The sequence below is a fragment of the Trichechus manatus genome, unplaced genomic scaffold (assembly GCF_000243295.1).
Source record: "Trichechus manatus latirostris isolate Lorelei unplaced genomic scaffold, TriManLat1.0 scaffold00026, whole genome shotgun sequence".
Taxonomy (NCBI): Eukaryota; Metazoa; Chordata; class Mammalia; order Sirenia; family Trichechidae; genus Trichechus; species Trichechus manatus.
The window spans coordinates 2,040,797-2,059,934 of NW_004443962.1; the positions used below are offsets into that span (position 1 = coordinate 2,040,797).

Genomic DNA, 19,138 nt, shown 5'->3' on the forward strand with positions numbered 1-19,138 from the left:
AGACTCTAAGATGTAGTTAATTCCAAGTACAGTCTTCAAAATGAGGCCCTTTTGGCAGAGATTTTAGTGTTGCTTGGCTAGTGGGGAACCAGGTCTTCCACCCACAGCCACGCCAATTGCTTCTAGGTTGCTAAGGATGGATTCACCTAGGACCAAGGCAAGAGCAACTCAGAGTCAGAATGAAAAACACACATTTGCTTTTTGTCTTGTACTGGTTTTTTCAACACACTTAGCCCAGGCCTGGCAAGGCACCTGGCATTCACCTGAACAGAAGGTTGCCTCCTTCCACCTGGCATATGAGAAACCCATTCTCTGCTTGCCTGTGAGACCAAACAGGAACAGCTTGCCCTACTGCAGCTTCATCATTAAGAGGTATTTGGAAGCAATATAAGGTTTGCTGGAAAGATCTGTGTTTGAGGCTGGATCTGCTCTTCTCCTCCTGAATCTCAGTTTTCCCATTATATGTCAGGGATGATAAGTCCTTTATTGACTTACAGGAGAACTGTGCAATTCAAATGAGCTGGCGGAAGTGAAAGCACTTTGTAAGGGGCTCTTATAAATATGAACTGTGCACACTGTTGCTGCTCATAATGAGGTTGTAGACTATCTCCGACTCGCCCCTACCCCTCACCTTTTGGAAAACAAGAGAAAAACGAAAGAAACAAAAAACAATTATCTTTAGAACAAGACATTAGGAGCCATCATGTCATTGCTGCGGCTGACATTGTAAAAGGAGACACTTCTTTCTGTACCAAAGAAGACAATGATTCTGCATCTTTGGAACACTGAAATGACTCCATGCCCTATTCTAAAACTGTAAGCAACAAACTGCCCTCGTGGCTGGGAAACACCACATTCCCAGAATTATCTGCAGTCACAGACCCACCAACCATGCTCAAGAGCTCTGCCAGGGAAGGGAATGCTGGCAGATGTAGCAAAGCCAGCCTGGGCCAAGACATTCACCCCACCGCTCAGAGCATGCATTTAGGATTTCATGTTCACAATGAAAATCTTGCTTTTGCTTTAAAATGTTGTTTGTGCACATTCTCCTACAATCTGTTGTCTGTTGCGCTAACAGAAAACTGGACTTGTGCTATGTTGAATTAAACCAATATGACCAAATTGTAGTAGTGTTAAAACAAAGGAGAAATTTAGTTTTCTGGACCCTGAAGCCTCAAACTTAAGAAATGCATAGGTTGTATGAGGACTTCCATTGATGATGACATGTAAGGTTGTAGCACGCGACTAACGTTCCTCAAAATTAATAGAGCAGAGAAGTGGATAGCTGCTAGAGTTGAGTATGTGATATGAGAGGTTCCTAAAACATGGCAGAAGTTCATAGGGTTGGGAGAGGTAGAGTTTCACAGACAACATTATGCCCCAATATGCTTCCCTTTCTTCCCTAGGAATACAGGCCCGACTGACTACATAACTCATGAGGCCCAGTGCAAAATGAAAATGTGGGGTCCCTAGTTCAAAAATTGAGAATTTCAAGATGGTGACAGCAGAGCATTAAACCTCTGAGCACAGGGCCCCATGTGACTGCATATGATGCCCACTCATGAAGCCAACCCTGAATACTGGAGACTTTGCAGCTTGTTTGCCAAATCCTTGGCTAATGAGAATTGATGTGTAAAAGCAATGTGTGCCACTTTGGAGGTGAGGCAGTGAAAGCCCTGTGTGATCCCCAGTCTCTTCCCTTCCTGGCCACAGTAAATATGAAGCCCTTGTGTTGAATCCGCACAACCATCAGATTGGAGCAGTCACCACTATAAGGACAGCTATTCTCATAGTGGGCCAAGAAATAAGCTCTTGTGTGTGAAACCACTGAGATATGGGGGTTGTTTGCTATTGCAGCATACTCCTAGCCTATCCTGACTAATACATAGGGGAAGGCCAGAAGTAGAAGGAAAAGCCTCAAATTCACAAAGTTCTACAAACACAAGGAAACCAGGCAGTGAAGATTGGTGGGATGGCTCCCATGCATTAGTTTTTCCATCAATAAAGTTTCAAAAATAATCTTTGACATATTACAATTCTATGAGTATACATAATGCTACTTCCCCTCAACCCATAAAGAAAAAAATATCTATATCCTAAGGAGAAAAAATGCATATTATCCTTCTTTTTTATCCCCCAAACTCTGTCATCCTTGGCCCATTCATGATTCACTGAACATTCCCAATACTTTCAGAAGCAAAAGGAAAGCACTGTGCCGGGGCAATGTTCTGCCTGTAGAAAGCATCTTATCAAACACACTTTAATTTTTCACCGTTATTTGATAGGTATACCCCAAACTCCAGCTGATATCCTAAGAATCTCATTGCTTAAAAATCACTGAAATTGGTCCCTTTTGTCATTGTTTCTCTGTTCTATCAGCTTCAGATATCACATTTCCTTCATAGTTGTTCTTCATTGCTCTCAAACACTGGATTGCTGTAAGATACTCCCCTGTCACACCCTGGCAGGTCACAGTAGAAGGTCTGGTTTAATGGGGGCCAACTGGGGTCCTTTGCCAAGGCCCTCTGCCATATCCGATACTGGCTTTTTGATTGATAGCCGAAACACCTTTTGATTACCATCCATAGAGCTCGGTTTTCAATAATGGTCTCCTGCAAAATAAAAGGGTTACTCTCTACAATTAGAGGTCAAGGATTTCCAGGCTATGCCCACCCCCCATAGACCACGATGAGCCACTACTGCATCAGCTGTCTAAATCCAGCTTGACAAAGAACTTGAGCCCTGGCCAAAACCAAAGTGGTTTCATGGGGTAGCTCTCAGCTTCTCAAACTTTTTCACTTCAATAGCCCTTCTAGAAGAAAAGCAAGGCACACAGATTCAAGAATCTAGGGACAGAGTTTGAAGAGGCCTACCTCAAAGATGAATTTGAGTCTCATATTTAAATTACATTGAAAATCATTCAAATTTTGCATTCCACTCCATACCATATCTGTATTTGATTTAACGTAAAATGACAATTAAAATTATTAGCACTAAATAAAACTGACCCTATAGTAAGATGTGCTATGGGTATACTGGGGCTTTGGTACACCCTGGTACATCTCTGCATAATCATGAACATAGGTGGATGAAATTGGAATGTAGGCCACAGTCTTGGAGTTGGACAAATCTGGACTCAAGTTTCAGCTCTGACTCCTACTATAGGCAAATTAATCACCCTTTCTAAGCCTTAGTGATTTAGAAGTAATAATTCCTTCCTCTTACATTCGTAGTATGGATTATATTGCCCACCTTACAATGCAGGCCACGGTATGGTATAGCCTTCTTCCTTCCTCTCCCTACCTGTCTAAACTACTCATTTACCAAATGGCTGTGCACTGTGGCCTGATTCAAGGCAATCACATATGTCTCTAGCCTTCACCTGCAAATATTTCATTGCAATGCCTTTTTTTAAGACTGCAAAAGGCATGTGTCTTTGAGAACATTTTTGACTGCCATTTTATTTCCTGAGTTAGGCTAAGCCTCGAACAGGACCCAAGATATAACCTACAATATAGAGTGCCTGGGGGTTATCGGTTTCATTTTTATCATATTTGGTCACAAAGGTTGACCATCTTACAAATTAGCATGAAAGAAACTAAGAAAAACCATGAGGAACTAAGCTGTCTTACAGAATTACAGCTTGTTTTGGAGCCCATGAGTTATTTTTCTAAATTGTAAGAGTTAATTCTGTGGGAGTCTACAAGGAACTTTGTCAGAGACAGTAGTCTTTGAGATTTGAGTCCCACTGCTCACGAAAATGATGAAGAACAGCTAGGCTAAATCTTTCCTCTGATAAGTAACCATAAGCTGGCAAGCTATTCAAGCCCCATACAACCATCTCATCAGCATCTCGCAAACCTTGGGGCTTACCTAGCCAAACCTGTTATTCTATTTTCCCACAGCAAGGTGTTGTGTCCTCCTTAATTAACAAAGACTACTCTTTCTCCTTAGAACTGGATAAGGCATGGCCCATCCCAGGCATCCTTGGAATCTGCTGACAACCCTGAGTCACCTGAGGAAAACATCTTGCTACAACCAAGCTAGTCTGGGGTCTTTAGCCACTCTGCTAGGCTCACTCCATGAGGCAGGAAATGTATGTGTCCATTGCAACTACCTTCACTAAAGACTCAGAGTTTCGGTTTATCCCTGAGAGCCTGGTGATAGCAGGGAAAAAGGTAACTCCCAACTTCTGGAGACTGTTCTGGTCACCTGCAGGGGTAGAGCACAGAGTGGGAACTGGTACTCTGACATGTTGTGTCTCCTTTTGGAAGCTGCTAGGAACCCACACTAAACATCCACGAGGGCTGTTCTATTTCTCACTCAACACGAGAAATAAAGGAGCAGCTTCATCTTTCATGAACATCAAATTATACCCTTTCTCTCTGCTGGGGCTTAGCAGAGTCATTCTTAAATTTAATAATCGAATAAACCTTTACCCAGTTCCTACTGGAATAAAGCAGGGTTTTAGGTGCTATAGCTACTGAGATCAGTTCTTGCCAGCATAGTTTATGGCAGAAGAGAGAAGAAATGCATACACAAATAACTACATAATTTGTCCTTTCTCCCTGTATATTGTGAGCTTCATGCACCTGACATTCTTATCCTCCTAGCGTAGAACCCCTTCCTACTCAGGGAGGCCCTAAGACCCAGTTCTAACCAATGAAGCATAAGAGGAAGCCTGCTGGTGGACTGCAGGAAATTCTTTTGCTTCCTGACAAAAGGTTCAGACTCAAGGGACCTCCCCTTTTCTCTCTGCACTAAAAACAGATACAGTGCCCAGCTATGTGGGAGCTATCTCGTGACCTAAGCAACAAGCACAAACATGAAAGGCTAACATCTAAGAATGAAGGGACAGAAAGGTTAAAGAACTGGGATACTTAATGACACTGTTGAGTTGCTAACCCAACCCTGAAACCATCTTCAGCACCCTAACTCTATGTCCTAGTCTACCGCCAGCTCCTAGGCAGCCTTTAACCTACTTAGTGAGGAAGCTTCACTGAGCTACCACATACAGAATACTGCAGGGTGGTCAGGCTCTAGGTGCTCACAGCCTATCATGGGTACCCCCTTTGCTGGTACCACCCTGGGTTTGTAACTGAGAGAGGCAATAAGGACAGATGGAATCCTGTATCTCAGTTCTACTTCTTCATAAATGCCTTTGCAGGGATGCCCCCTGCCCAACAATGAGCTTTAAAGAATGCAGATTGGGTCTCACACCACTGAGAAAGAAAGGGAGAGAACAACCTCATACTACTGAGAAAATGGAGCAAACGGAAGCTGAAGACTAAATGTAGGGAAAGCTCACTATGAATCTCATTTCTGTAAAATAAAAATGCTGAAGTTGCTATGTGAAAGAAGCCAGACACAAATGGCCAAACAGTGTACAATTCAGTTTATATGAAATGCTGAGAATAGGCAAATTATAGTGACAAAAAGTTGATTAGTGGTCGCCAGGAGATTGGGGAGAAGGGAATGAGGATGGAATTTCTTTTTATGGTGATGAACATGCCTTGGAGCCCTGGTGACACAGTAGTTAAGAGCTTGGCTGGTTAGCAGTTAAAATCCACCAATTGCTCCTTAGAAACCCTATGGGGCAGATCTACTCTGTCCTTTAGGGTTGCTACGAGTCAGAATCGACTAGATGACAATGGATTTGGTTTTGGAACATGCTCTGGAATTAGATCGTGGTGATGGTTGCACAACTCAGTGAATATACTACAAACCACTGAACTCTACACTTTAAAAGGGTGGATGTTGTAGCATATGAACCATATCTCAATTTTAAAAAATAACATGAGTTGGGTCTCATTTTGGGGATTTTATAAAGGAACAGGAGAGATCATTTAATTCATTCTCCCCAGGCCTGCTTTACAGATGGGAAAACTAAAGCCTTGCTTGGAACTCCTCAGAGAAAATTGCTCATGTTGTGAAGGAAGGGAGCTCTTTGCACTGTTAAACCCTTGTCAGCTAAAGCTGGTTACCCCTGCCCACCCAACCCCTACTCCAGCGTGATCAGCAGTCTGAGAGCACTTACCTCCACAACAAGGGACACAAAGAAATTGGAGCCGAGCATAATGACAATGTAGACCCTCCACAGGACAGGGGTGCACAGCAGCTGGAGAGAGACAAAGAAGTAGTGTGAAGAAAAATATACACTGGAAAGATGTTCACGTTTTCATAGTGTACATTTTCATAGGTTATAAAACATGTATATAACATACAGAAACATATACTCGACGGCACTTAACAATAATAACAACACAAGAATATAGCTTTATTCCCAGGAGGCTCTGCGGGTATACAAGTTAAATCTCCACATTAGACCCTGTTGCTCTTTTCTCTGGCGCCACATCTTTCCTCAGCCGAGCTCTGTCATTGAGTCTGTCAGTTTGTTGTAGTATGGTGGCTTGCATGTTACCATGGCGCTGATATTTCAAATACCAGCAGAGTCACCCATGGTGGACAGGTTTCAGCAGAGCTTCCAGACTAAGACAGGCTAGGAAGAAAGGCCTGGGGATCTACTTCCAAAACTTAGCTAATGAAAACCATATGGATCACAACAGAACATTGTCCGATAACTCAAAATAACAGCAATCATGAAGGTGAAGCATGACTGTTACACATAAGGTCACCATGAATCAGAGCTGACTCAATGGTAACTAAGAACAATATTGCATTGTTCAGGTCTTCTGAGATGTAGATGTCAAGGCGTGCAAGAGGCATGCAAGAGGCTTATTGGGAGAAATGTTTGCAGGAGAAGAAGTGTAGGAGGTCAGAAGAGGTAGGGAGAGTCATCACACTGTGATGTGAGTCTGAGCCTTGTGAGGGAGAGAGGGAAGGAAGCAGGCTGTATGCCTAGAGTCTCAGACTGCAGCACAGTTCTCAGAAAGTTGAGCGCAAGTTGATCATCAGAGGAGTCTGGTGTCTCACAGGATTGAGCCTGATTAGAATCCCTGCTGGTCTCAGTTATTGGCTGAGGGTAGCCTATGGGCAGTGTGGCCTCAGGGGGAACACAGTACACGAGTATGGTACCTTATTGTGTATATATACCATAATGTATGTGTGATGTCCCCTACTGATTGACATTTGTGATGTTTCCGACTTTTTACTGTTATAAAAAAAGCTATAGTAAATAACCTTGTAAACATATCATTTCATCCATGTACGATCATATCTTCAAGGATAAATTCCTAGAAATTGATTTGCATCTTTAATTTTGATAGCTATTGCCCTCCATAGAGTTGTACCAGTTTTCACTCCCACCAGTGTATGAGGCCATCTAAGAGGCAGCGTTGAGTACGATAGAATGTACTTGGATTCGTTTTATTTGTTCATCCATTCATTCATCCATCCATCAAACATTCGTATGCACCACGCACTGTGCTAGGCCTGAGGAAGGGGTTGGGAGGGTGCAGAGGAAGTGGGGAAAGAGACAAGTAGTGGCAAGCTTGATTTCAGCCCCACCTGCTCCTTTGGCAAGCACCCTTGTGGACAACACAACCTGTGCAGCTGTACACACAGTGCTATGTTTTGTTAAAAATGTGGGGGAAGACTATAGATATAAAGAAATACATGTACTTGTGTATCCTGTTCCCGTTGCGGTCGAGTCGATTCCGATTCACAGAGACCCTGTAGGACAGAGTATAACTGCCTATAGGGTTTCCAAGGAATGACTGGTGGATTTGAACTGCCGGCTTTTTGGTTAGCAGCCAAATGCTTAACCACTAGGCTCTGGAGGAAGGTCCTTGTCATCAATCTTCCCCTGGTCTAGGACCTTCTCCGCACAGGGACCTCGGGTTCAAAGGATATGCTTTGCTCCCAGCACTTCTTTCTTGGTGGCATCCTACCCTCTCCTCTCTGTTCAATTCTCTCTTTTATATCTCAAAAGAGATTGACTCAAGATACAACTTAATCCTGTAGATTGAGTCCTGCCTCATTAACATAACTGCCTCTAATCCTGCCTCATTAACATTATAGAGGGTAAGATTTACAACACATGGGATAGTCACATCAAATCATGAAACGGTGGACAGCCACACAATACTGGGAATCATGGCCTAGCCAAGTTGACACACACTTTTGGGGGATGCAGTTCAATCCATAACATACGTCAAAAGTCACCATGGGTTCTGTCAAGGTATTGCTGCTTTGGAATGTGCTGTGCATGCTAAGTGTGCGTCTACGTTAGGAACGATGATTAGTCAGTCATTCACCATTATGTGCCATTCACCATGCAAAACACTGGTAACACAAGAATAAGATATGATCTTGACCCTCATGAAAATGCTGTTTGAGGTGAAGAGGCAAAGGGGTATACAAAGTACTGAGTTAAAAAAAAATTCCTTTCATCTCTTCTGTATTCTATTTATTGGTGTAAAGGACATTTAACCAGTAACCGGTTGTCATCAAGTTGATTCCAATTCATGGCAACTAATGTGTGTCAGAGCAGAACTGTGCTCATTAGGGTCTTCGGTGGTTGATTTTTCGGAAGTAGATCTCCAGGCAACTCTTTTGAGGTGGCTCTGGGTAGATTCAAACCCCTGGCCCATGTTAACCGTTTGTACCACCCACAGATTCCCAAGGACATTTAGCAGTGGTTCAAAAGTAGGATAGTTTAGAGAAACACAGTATGTGTTTTCCACTTGCTTGAATATGTAAATTTTCTGTATCTTGCAGGATTTCAAAGTTGTCTCAGTATTATAAAATGTGAGAGAGGTCACGAGGTAAAGTATGGCTATTTGAAGGTAAGTTTTGCAGACATTAAGTCTGAGCATATAAAAAACACATTTTTAAAGAAGCGAACAAAAGATGTAAATACAGATTTGAGAATTAACAGAAGAACTGTTCTAGGTAAAACTGTTTTAAACAACTTCAAAACAAGCATTTAGGGGTAAAATTCCCTCATATTTGAAAGACAAAATATATAAATAGACTTTCCAATCTTACAAGGATCTTTTAAAGGAAAAAAATGTTCAATACTTTTGAAAGAGTGCCTCTAGTCTCAGGAAATCAAGACTAGACTGAATTTTATTTCCTGACCAGCTTAAACAAAAAAATATGGATAAGTCTAGCATGCTTTTCAACTCGGATATCCCAGAAGAATAACTGGTGTCAAGAATTCCAGTCAATTGCAATTGTGACCTGCTTTCTGAAGTCAAAGTGTTAGATAACCATAAAACATCATCAATCCCGTTGACACTACTTACATCCAAACGCCTGTATAATTCTGGAATATCAGCAAATAGAATGAACAGACACACACCCAACTGTACGATCAGCACAAGGACAAATATATCTGAGGAAAGAAGGACACAACTATCATTTTCAAAAATCAGAGTACAGAATGTCACATCTATTGATAGACATATTCTAGATTAACACTGATTACATTTACTTGATTTCTACATCCAAACACAGCATAATAGATGGAAAGTACTCATTTCTATGCAATGGGTCTCACCTCTACAACTTCTGTGCATGTCCTTGAGGCAAGTGGAAATTTTCACATGCATATTGTAAGTTTAAATTAGTATAACCGAAAAATATTTATTAGGTAAACAACTACAACAAAAAAACTCAACCCGTTGCCATTGAGTCAAATCCAACTCCTAGAGACCCTATACGACAGAGTAGAACTGCCCTGTAGGGTTTCCAAGGAGCTGCTGGTGGATTTGAACTGCCGACCTTTGGGTTAGCAGCTATGGCTCTTAACCACTGCACCAACAGGGCTCCATTTATTAACAAAATGTATTTTCAAAATATGCATTGAAGGCATGCAAGTATCTGAGACTCTTTAATGCAAGCCAGCTGCCTCAAATCCCTTTCTGGAAAAAAAAAAAAATGAGGGCTGTAAATCAATAATTTTTTAATGGCAAATCATGTAGAGGTCAGCATTTGCCTGCTTCCTCATCCCAAGGAGAAGGACAAAACAAATTTCTTGGAACAAACACATCTTTATGAGGATATTGATTCTTCAACTTTTGCTTCTGCATTTTCGCAATTGGAGGGGTAGTTATGGTATGCAAATAAATGCTCCTTAGGCCAACCACGTCACATACCTCCCCACCAAATACAATTCCCAACCCCAGAATGCAAGGAGGTACTTTGGCTAAGAGTCTCCACAGTTCTCGAGGCTGCTCCAGGCTGAATCCACTCCCAGCCTGGGAACCATAAAATGCCATCCTGACCATAGCAGGAGACGAATTCCAACAGAGTGCTGTGACTCTTCCCTGCCTCCTCTACATTTTGACAAGTACTGACAAGTAGAGAAATAAATGGGTCTTCCCAATTTGGAGTATCCACATGAAAAGTCACCTAGAGAAAAATTGGTGAAGGGAATAGGTGGAAGATGAAGCCCTGATGCTGTATAAAGCTTTTCAGGAAGATGCAAAGGACGCTGAGAACAAGGCTGCACAGTGTATATGACAGAGCATTGGCGTGGGAGTGAAGAGATCCCAGAGCTGAGCAGACTCTGTAGCTGCTCCCTGAGTGACCTAGGCAAGTCTGTTCTCCTCTTTGACGACCTCTCACCTCTGACCCAGTACTCACAGTTTTTATAGGTGGGCTGCCTAAAAGGCTTTCCTTTAGAGAATATAACAGCCACCATGATACAGTTGATCGTTCCCAAGAACCATACAGTAGTGTTCTCAAAGCTCATGATGGCACTATTACTTTCAATTTTTTCTGGAGCAGTTGGAGAAACGGTTAACTTTGAGATGCTTTCATTTTTCACTGTGCAGGCACTAAAAGGAAACCAAAGAAGCAAATGAAGTAAGATGACAGTCCCTTTTGGAGCATTTATATCTATATTACACCATTCTAGACCATGTCCAGAGCAGACACTAAATGCTTATATTATTGCCTAAATATTGGAAAAGAATATACCAAAAAATAAAGAGAAAGAAAGCAGCACGTATAGGTCTGTATTTTAGGTGGATGAATGGATGGATGGATGGATGGATGGACGGATGGACAGATGGACAGACTAATTCAGTCACTTATTGGACAAATTGTTATGCACCTATTAAAGTTTTCTGGTAGAAAAAGATATGATTAAGCCATGATTTTACCCTCAAGTGGCTTAATCTCTCTGATAACATGTAAGTAGGGTGACTGTATAATTTATCATCTAACAGGGACAGTTTTGAAAGTGGAAGAGAAAGACTTTTAATTTCAGGACATCAAGTTTAAATTGAGGCTGCCCAAGCAAATGATAATGCATGGTCACCAGAGATATAAAAGATGACCACAAATGACTATCGTTCAAACCGGGTGAAGACAAGTGCCAATGAATGATACCATCAACCTGCTATAGAGAAGAGGGGAGGTCACTGGAAACTTGCTCATGGGACTAAGGAAGCCAAAGCCTTTGGCAGAATGAAGAACCATTTGCCTCCCCTCACATTGGCCAGATGGTGTTTTATAGAGATTAGAATGTGAGAAGCTGGTGTTGGGGCTGGCGTTGTACCTGTGCATCTTCACAGAATACCAAGGCTGCCTCTGCACCAGGACAAAGCCCACGATGTGCATGGCCAGGCTGAGGAGGACGTTGAGGATCACAGAGAGCAGCTGAGGTGGGGAGATCAGCCGTCCCGCGGGTCTGAAAGGCACCAGCTTGGAGTAGGCACCATTCAGACTCACTACAAGAGAAATTCAAGGCTTTGGTTTATGGGACAGGAAAATATCTCCTTCTTCATCAAAAGGATGGCAACTTCTTGGACCCACACATGTGAAGAAACAGACAAACTGGAGTGCATCACAAATTAAGGGAACAAAACAATGTAAGAATTCAAACCCAAGTCATATGAGGAATTCCTAAAAGAAATGATGTAGAACAACAAGATAATCATTTTTTACCTCTTAAAAGGGCAAAAACTATTAAGTTGTACATAAGGGTGTGATGAAAAGCACACTTTCGTACACTGCTTGGAGGAATGTACGTTGATGCAAGCCGTTGCAGGGCAATTAGGCAATAAATATGAGAAGACTGAAAAATGTTCATACCTTATGATAGTTATTCCACTTCTAAAACTTCTAAACTTTTATTCTAACTTAAAATCAGAGATGTGGAACAATGTTCACCACAGCGTCATTTACCATCAAACTTGCAAATTTATCAGTCGCCCTCAAGTCAGTTCTGACTCACAGCAACCCCGTGTGTTTCAGAGTAGAAAGGCTCCATAGGGTTTTCATAGCTGTGATCTTTAGAAAGTAGATTGCCATACACCTCTGGATGGATTCGAACCACCAACTTTTCAGACAGTAACCCAGTGCTTAACCGTTTGCACCACCCAGATACACACACACACAGACACACACACACACGTATACACACACATATGTATATACACACACACATATATGTATATAAAACCAAAAAACCAAACCCATTGCTGTCCAGTCAATTCCGACTCATAGCAACCCTACAGGACAGAGTAGAATTTCCCCAAATGGTTTCCAACACTGTAATCTCTACAGAAGCAGACTGCCACATCTTTCTGCCGTGGAGCAGCTGGTGGATTCAAATCTCTTTTTTTTTTTTTAGTTTTCATTGTTATTGCCCTTTATCATCAGTATCTTTATAAATCCAATGGTCTTTGAGGGTCGGAAACATTACATATAAACTTACAGATATATTTTAACATTGTATGTAGTATATATTACCAACAATAAGATGTACCAAAAACAAAAAACCAGAAGGTCGTAAGTGCAGTTCGTTGTAACTCGAATATGTGGTAAGTCAGAGACCACCTGTATATCAAAATGCTTTAATTTCTTATCTCTGGGTAGTAAGATAAAGATGATTGTTTTTCTGTTATGTATTGCAATGTTTTCCATTTTCTTTTTATAATGGACACACGTTAATTAATCATAAAACAAAAAAAAATCAAGTTATTCAACAAAAAATAGAGAAAAATCTGGAGATGCTCATTATGGAGAAGAGAAAAATCACAGAAGGAATGAGAGCTGTTCTCAAATATCTGAAGGACTGTCCTGGGGAGGAAAATCAGCCTATTCTGCGCCATCTCAAATGGCAGAGCTGAGATGCATGAAGGTTACACAGAGAAAGATTGGCTCTGTGCAAAGGAAAACTCTGTTCACGGTAAAGACTGTCTAAAGGGGTTCTTTCAATCAATTTACTTAAGAAATATTTAATGACCTCTGATATGCCAGGCATTGTTAGAAGTATAGGAAATACAGCAGGGATCAAGGCAGACAAGGTGCCTGTTCTCTAAAGTGCACACTCTGGGGAGACAGGCAAAAAGCAAATAAAAACATAAATGAATATCATAATTTTAGATTGTGAAAAGTTCTGGGTGAAAAAAATAAAGCAGAGTTGTACGGTAGAGAATAATTGGCTTGGTCACTGTTTAAAGTGATCTTTCTGAGTTACTGATATTGAGCTGAGATCTGAATAACAAGGAAAAGTCAAAATCATATGAAGATCTGAGGGCAAAGTATCCTAGGTAAAAGGAATAGCAAATGCAAAGGCACTGAGGTGACCACAAGCTTGCCATTGCTGGAGCCACGGAAGGACCAGTGTGGCTGGAACAAGCAATTGAGCGACAAAGTGGCTAGAGGTGAAGTTAAGAAATGAGCAGGAGCCAAATCATATAAGACTTTGGATTCTCTCAGAAATGGGAAGCCACTGGAGCATTTTAAGCAGGAGAATTACATAATAAAATTTACATTCTTAAGACAACTCCCTTACTTTTGTGTGAAGCTGAATGGGATGGAGGGTGGGCAGCAAGAATGGAAGCAAGAAGGTAAGTTATGAAGTCCTTGTAGTAATCCACGAAAGTGGGGACATTGCTTAGTGACAGTGGCTACACTAGAGATGTAGAGAAGAGATTCAAGACTATGTTTTGGAGGTAGAGTCAATAGGAATTCTGTATGTATTGGATGTAAAGAGTGGAAGAAATAGATAAGTTGAAGATAACTCCAGGTCTTTGTCTTGAGAAATGAGGTGAATAGTGCAATTTGAATAGAATACAAGCTTCATGAGAGAAGAAGTTTTTGTTTGTTCACGGATGTATTCCAAGTGACTAATACAGTAAGTAGCACAAAGTAGGCCCTCAGTATTTATTAAATTTCCTGAGTATTTGGAGATTTATAGAACTGGAGAAACAACAAACAGATTTGGTGGAATTAAGAGTTCTGTTTGGGCATGTTAAGTTTGAGTCCTATTAAATACCCAAAGGAAGATCTTGAGTAGTTACAATTCCACAGCCCAGGACACAGATCAAGGCTAGAGATATAAATTTGGGACTCATCAGCATACAGATAGTACTAAAGCCGTAGGACTTGTCGAAATCATATAGGGGGTTGGTGTAGATTGAAAAGACAATAGAATCCAAGAATAAGCCTTGGAACATTCTAGGAAATAGGGAAGCTGTATTCATTGAAGTGGTAGATAATCCAGGAGTGTAGTATCACAAAAGCCAAGAAAAGACACCTTTTGAGGAAGGCTAGTGCTGTTGAGAGACTCAAGTACAATGAGGAGAGAGAAAGACGTGGCCATTGTTGTCAGCCACAAGGATGTCATCGGTGGACTTGACAAGAGCAGTGTCAATGAGGTGGCAACTGAAATGTAGATAGCAGTTGCTCCCCTTAAGTACATTCTCCAAAAGCAGAGCTTTTGAACAATTTTTTTAAAAGTGATGTGTTGGCATGATAGCTGTTAGGATTATGAGAAGATGTAAGAGGACACAGCGTGAAAGCAACCCCACAAGGCATGTAGCAGAGGCGGTCAAAGACTGGCACCTTCTTAATGTGCTTACCCTCTCAACCAGTGGTCGCTGCAGCTGGTTCATACTGGCTTGCAAGAGGCAATTGTTAAATATGAAAGTCAGCTAAGCAGAGCTATTATTAAAAATAAATTATATAAACTTGCAATTAAGTAAATACATTAAAAACAAAGGAAATGAATTCTCAGAACTGATCACTTCCTAATTTGCTTACTACATTTTAGTATTATTAATGGTCTTGAAGTTAATAATGCAGATTAAATTTAAAGCTATGTCACATCTGTAGCCATTACATAATGGATAATATTTTAAAAATCAAGAAAATATTCTTCCAGCATTTAAGAACTAATACCTGATTCAGCAAAGAATTTGTTTGCATCATTGATAAAAGAATGAAGTTTTGACATAAATCTTAGTTGTTTTTACTTTTCTCGTACTCATTAAGGTAAAGGAAAATATCAACCAACATTCATGTTGGAACTAATTCAGTCATCAGTTGCAATCTTAGGTTGACCATAGATATAACAGTTTGGTAAAATTCAATGGAAGCATACTGTGAGAATCAATTGGCCAAATGGAATTTGCAATAAAGAGTAGTGTCTCCTTTTAGAATTCAACAGCTGCTCCTTGGAAACACTATGGTGCAGTTCCACTCTGTCCTATAGGGTTGCTATGAGTTGGAATCGACTTGACAGCAACAGGTGTCCTTTATTATTATTTGCAAATTGTTTACAATACATTCTTAATTTTGGTAAAGTTTATAATGCTTTTGTTGTTAGTTGTAGTCAAGTTGATTATGACTCATGGTGATCCCATGAATTGTTACTTGGGGTTTTCAGGGCTGTGATCATTCAGAAGCAAATCACCAGACATATCTTCCAAGGCACCTCTGAGTGTGTTTGAACCACCAACTAGTCTGCTAGTACAGTCATGAGCCACATAGCATCTGTTCAGTCAACAGTCAACTGCACATACATCTGTGGTCCCACAAAGTTATAACAGAGTTCAGGAATCCCAATTGGAGAGTGGGATATAGAGGATTTAGGCATTTGCACTCAACAATCATGCCACTCCTCAAAAACAAAGAAAAAATTCTCCAAGCTATTAAAGGATCAGCTCCACTGAAAGCTATAAGGCTAACAAAAAAGTGAGAGGGACCTCTATCAAATATGTAGAAATTGGTAACGACAGGGATTGAGAACTAAACACAAAAGCTAATCCCTCTCAGCATATTGCCGATCACTGCTAAGGCACGAAGCCTTTTCAAGACGCTTGAAGAAAAAGTAGGACCAGACTACAATATCGAGTTTACAGCCAGCTCTGGGTGGTTCAAGAGCTTTAAACATTTTTCGCTGCATAAACGTGAAAGTGAGTGGTGAGTCTTTGAGTGCTGATGTGAAAGCAACAGAAGAATTTGTTGAAATCTGAGTAAACTAATTGTAGAGGGAGGTTATTTGCCCCAGCGAATTTTTAATAAGGACGAAACCGCCTTATTCTGGAAGTTAATGCCTGAAAGGAATTTCATCCATAATATGGTGTTTGCACAACATCCAAATCACGTAACGTCTTATTTCACAGAACGTATCATGGACATGAAGTGATGCATGACTATAGTCAAGTGCTTAACTGTTTGCAGCACCTAACATATAAATATATATATATATTATATAGGGACTTACGGGCAACATGGTGCTATAGACAGAAGCACCATGCCGTCCCTTCACAGCAAAGATCTGAAAAACTAAGTCAAACAGAGTCACACGTGAATCCTGAAAGTTTAAGCATCAAATGAAGAGATAAAGAATTCACCCAAGCACCAAATGGAATAAGAAACTGACCAAGAACAGAGATCCAGGGGAGATACATGCAGAGGTCCCCTATTAGTTAATACAGCATGGATCCGCCATGTTGGACTCCTATCGAAGATCAGCAAACAGAAGGTATGAGAAAGCAGCTTCACACAGCTTCCAGCAGGAGACAGAACAACCGGTAACCAGCGATATATGCTTTCCCAACCCCCACGCTTCTTCACTCCCACTCGGCCTCCGCTGCTTCCTGCAGCCACAGTCTCTTGGCTGAGAAGCATAAACTTCACCCCGGTGTTGCTTGGATTCCACCTGACTGCACTGGCCAGCTCCCTGAGTGCCATCTGTTGGCTGCTGGTGCTTTTTTCTGCTTCATTAGACTTCTTCCTTACCTCTCACCACCTACCCCTCATTTCTCTCAAATACCTGACTCTGTGTGCCATCTTTGCTTCTTTCTGAAAGGCTATGAAACATGACTCAACTGTGAACCTACTTCCTGGCCTGTGCCGCCACGCTGGTGGAACCCCCAGGGCTTTTGTCTGTTTGTTTGTTCTGATTTGTTCTGTTTTGATTTCTTTGTTTGTTTGTTTTCTTTTTCTTTTCTCGGCTTGGGAGCCTCTTCTAACCGGACAGTAGTACGTGGCTTTGGAGCTACTCCCTTACTCTGTGCAGATGCACAGTGACATCCCTACGGGCATTTCTCTTTTCTTGGTTTTTTTTTGGGGGGGGGGTTGGTTCTTTTTGTTTCTTTGTTTTGCTTTCTTCTCTCTCTTTTTCCCTTTTTGTCTTTCTTCATTTCTAGTGTCTTATCTCACTATACTTACCTTCTCTTCCTGTCTTCTGAATACCTGGAGCTGTGTTACACCTCTACCTCTTCTAGCCAAGCTGTATTTCACGGCCCAGGAGCAACTTCCACAGTCCTAGCAGCCACACCAGTGGGATCCCTGGAGGATTTTCTTTCTTTTTTTCCTCTAATTTTTATTTATTCATTTTTTTCTTTTACTCTTTTTCTTTCAGTTTTTCTCCATTTCTCAGTCTCTCATCTCTCCACTCCAATAGCAAGCTCACTTAGCATTCTTTTTTGTTCGTGTGTATGTTTTTGGTTCCTGTTTCTCTCTCATCTCTCTCCTCTTTCCCATACCCATCTTAGCTCCACACATCACAATCTCCTCCCTCCTTCCTACCTACCTGCACCATGCACTGAACATCACACTCCCAAGCAGCACAGGCATGACCTATCAGAACCTGCCCTACACTGATTCCCAGTCCGCCCTGTTGACCCTAATACATGCCACAAACAACCTATCCCAGCAGCTCCCTTCAGCTGGACCTGCCCTGCTGTACCATACCTGAGTGACTGACCCTGCCTATTGGAGAAGGAGGTGAAAAGTATCATGCCTACAGATGAGCAAACAACAAAGAACGCACAGCCAACCCGCTCAGACATAACCAAATAAAACAAAAAAGCATGAAGAAACAAAAAAATCTACAATCAATAAATGAGGAAAATAACCACTGAATGCCCAAAGAAAGCAGACAATATCAAAACATATACAAAAAAAGGACAGGATGGTTCCAGTAGGCATCCAAAATAAAACACCAGATGACCTTCCAGTAGAAGAAAAGGCACTAGGCCTAATTGATAGGGAATTCAAATCTCTAATGTTCAGAATTATCCAAGAGTTGAAGCAAAAAGCAGACAAAAATGAGGAAAAAATAGACAAATTCATGGAAAAGGCAGACAAATTCATAGAAAATAAAGACAAAAAAATGGAAGAATTCAGGCAAATAATACAGGAACAAAATGCTAAAATAAATTCACAACTAGAAATCATACAAAAACAACAACTAGAAATCCAAAAAATAAACAACAAGATTTCAGAAATGGACAATGTCATAGAAGGGCTGAGGAGCAGGTTTGAAACGATGGAAGACAGGCTCAGTGTAACTGAGGACAAACACTTGGATACAACTCTGTTTGAGGAAATATCAGAAAAAAGAACAAAGAAAAATGAAGAAACCCTGAGAATTATGTTGAATACAATCAAAAGCAAAAATCTGCGAGTGATCGGAGTTCCAGAACAGGGAGAAAACAGAAAACACAGAGAGGATCATTGAAGAATTGCTGACAGAAAAGTTCCCCAACACCATGAAAGATGAAAAGCTGACCATCCAAGAAGCACAACAAACCCCATATAGGAGAGACCCCAAATGAAAATCACCAAGGCATATCATAATCACACTCTCCAAAAGCAAAGACAAAGAATCCTGAAAGCAGCTCAAGAAAAAAAAAAGGCACATACAGAGGAGAAACAATAAGACTAAGCTCAGATTATCTGGCAGAAATCATGCAGGCAAGAAGGCAATGGAATGACATATATAAAACCTTGAAAGAAAAACATTGCCAACCAAGAATAATATATCCTGCAAAACTCTCGTTCAGATATGATGGTGAAATTAGGTCATTTCCAGATAAACAGAAATTAAGAGACTATGTAAAAACCAAACCAAACTTACAAGACTTATTAAAGGGAGTCTTTTGATCTGAGAAGAAACAACATTAGACCACAGGCTGAATCTAGG

At 41.0% G+C, this 19,138-nt stretch overlaps 1 protein-coding gene across 1 annotated transcript in view; it reads right to left on the bottom strand.

Moving 5' to 3' along the window:
* Positions 1–2,074: 2,074 nt before the first annotated feature.
* The window catches only part of ATP13A4 (ATPase 13A4), a 102,724-nt gene continuing 85,660 nt past the window's right edge, over positions 2,075–19,138 (bottom strand). The window contains 5 exon segments of the mRNA XM_023728673.1: positions 2,075–2,612; positions 6,038–6,118; positions 9,210–9,298; positions 10,552–10,745; positions 11,471–11,642. Coding sequence (XP_023584441.1) covers positions 2,400–2,612; positions 6,038–6,118; positions 9,210–9,298; positions 10,552–10,745; positions 11,471–11,642 — 749 coding nt within the window. The 3' untranslated portion in view covers positions 2,075–2,399.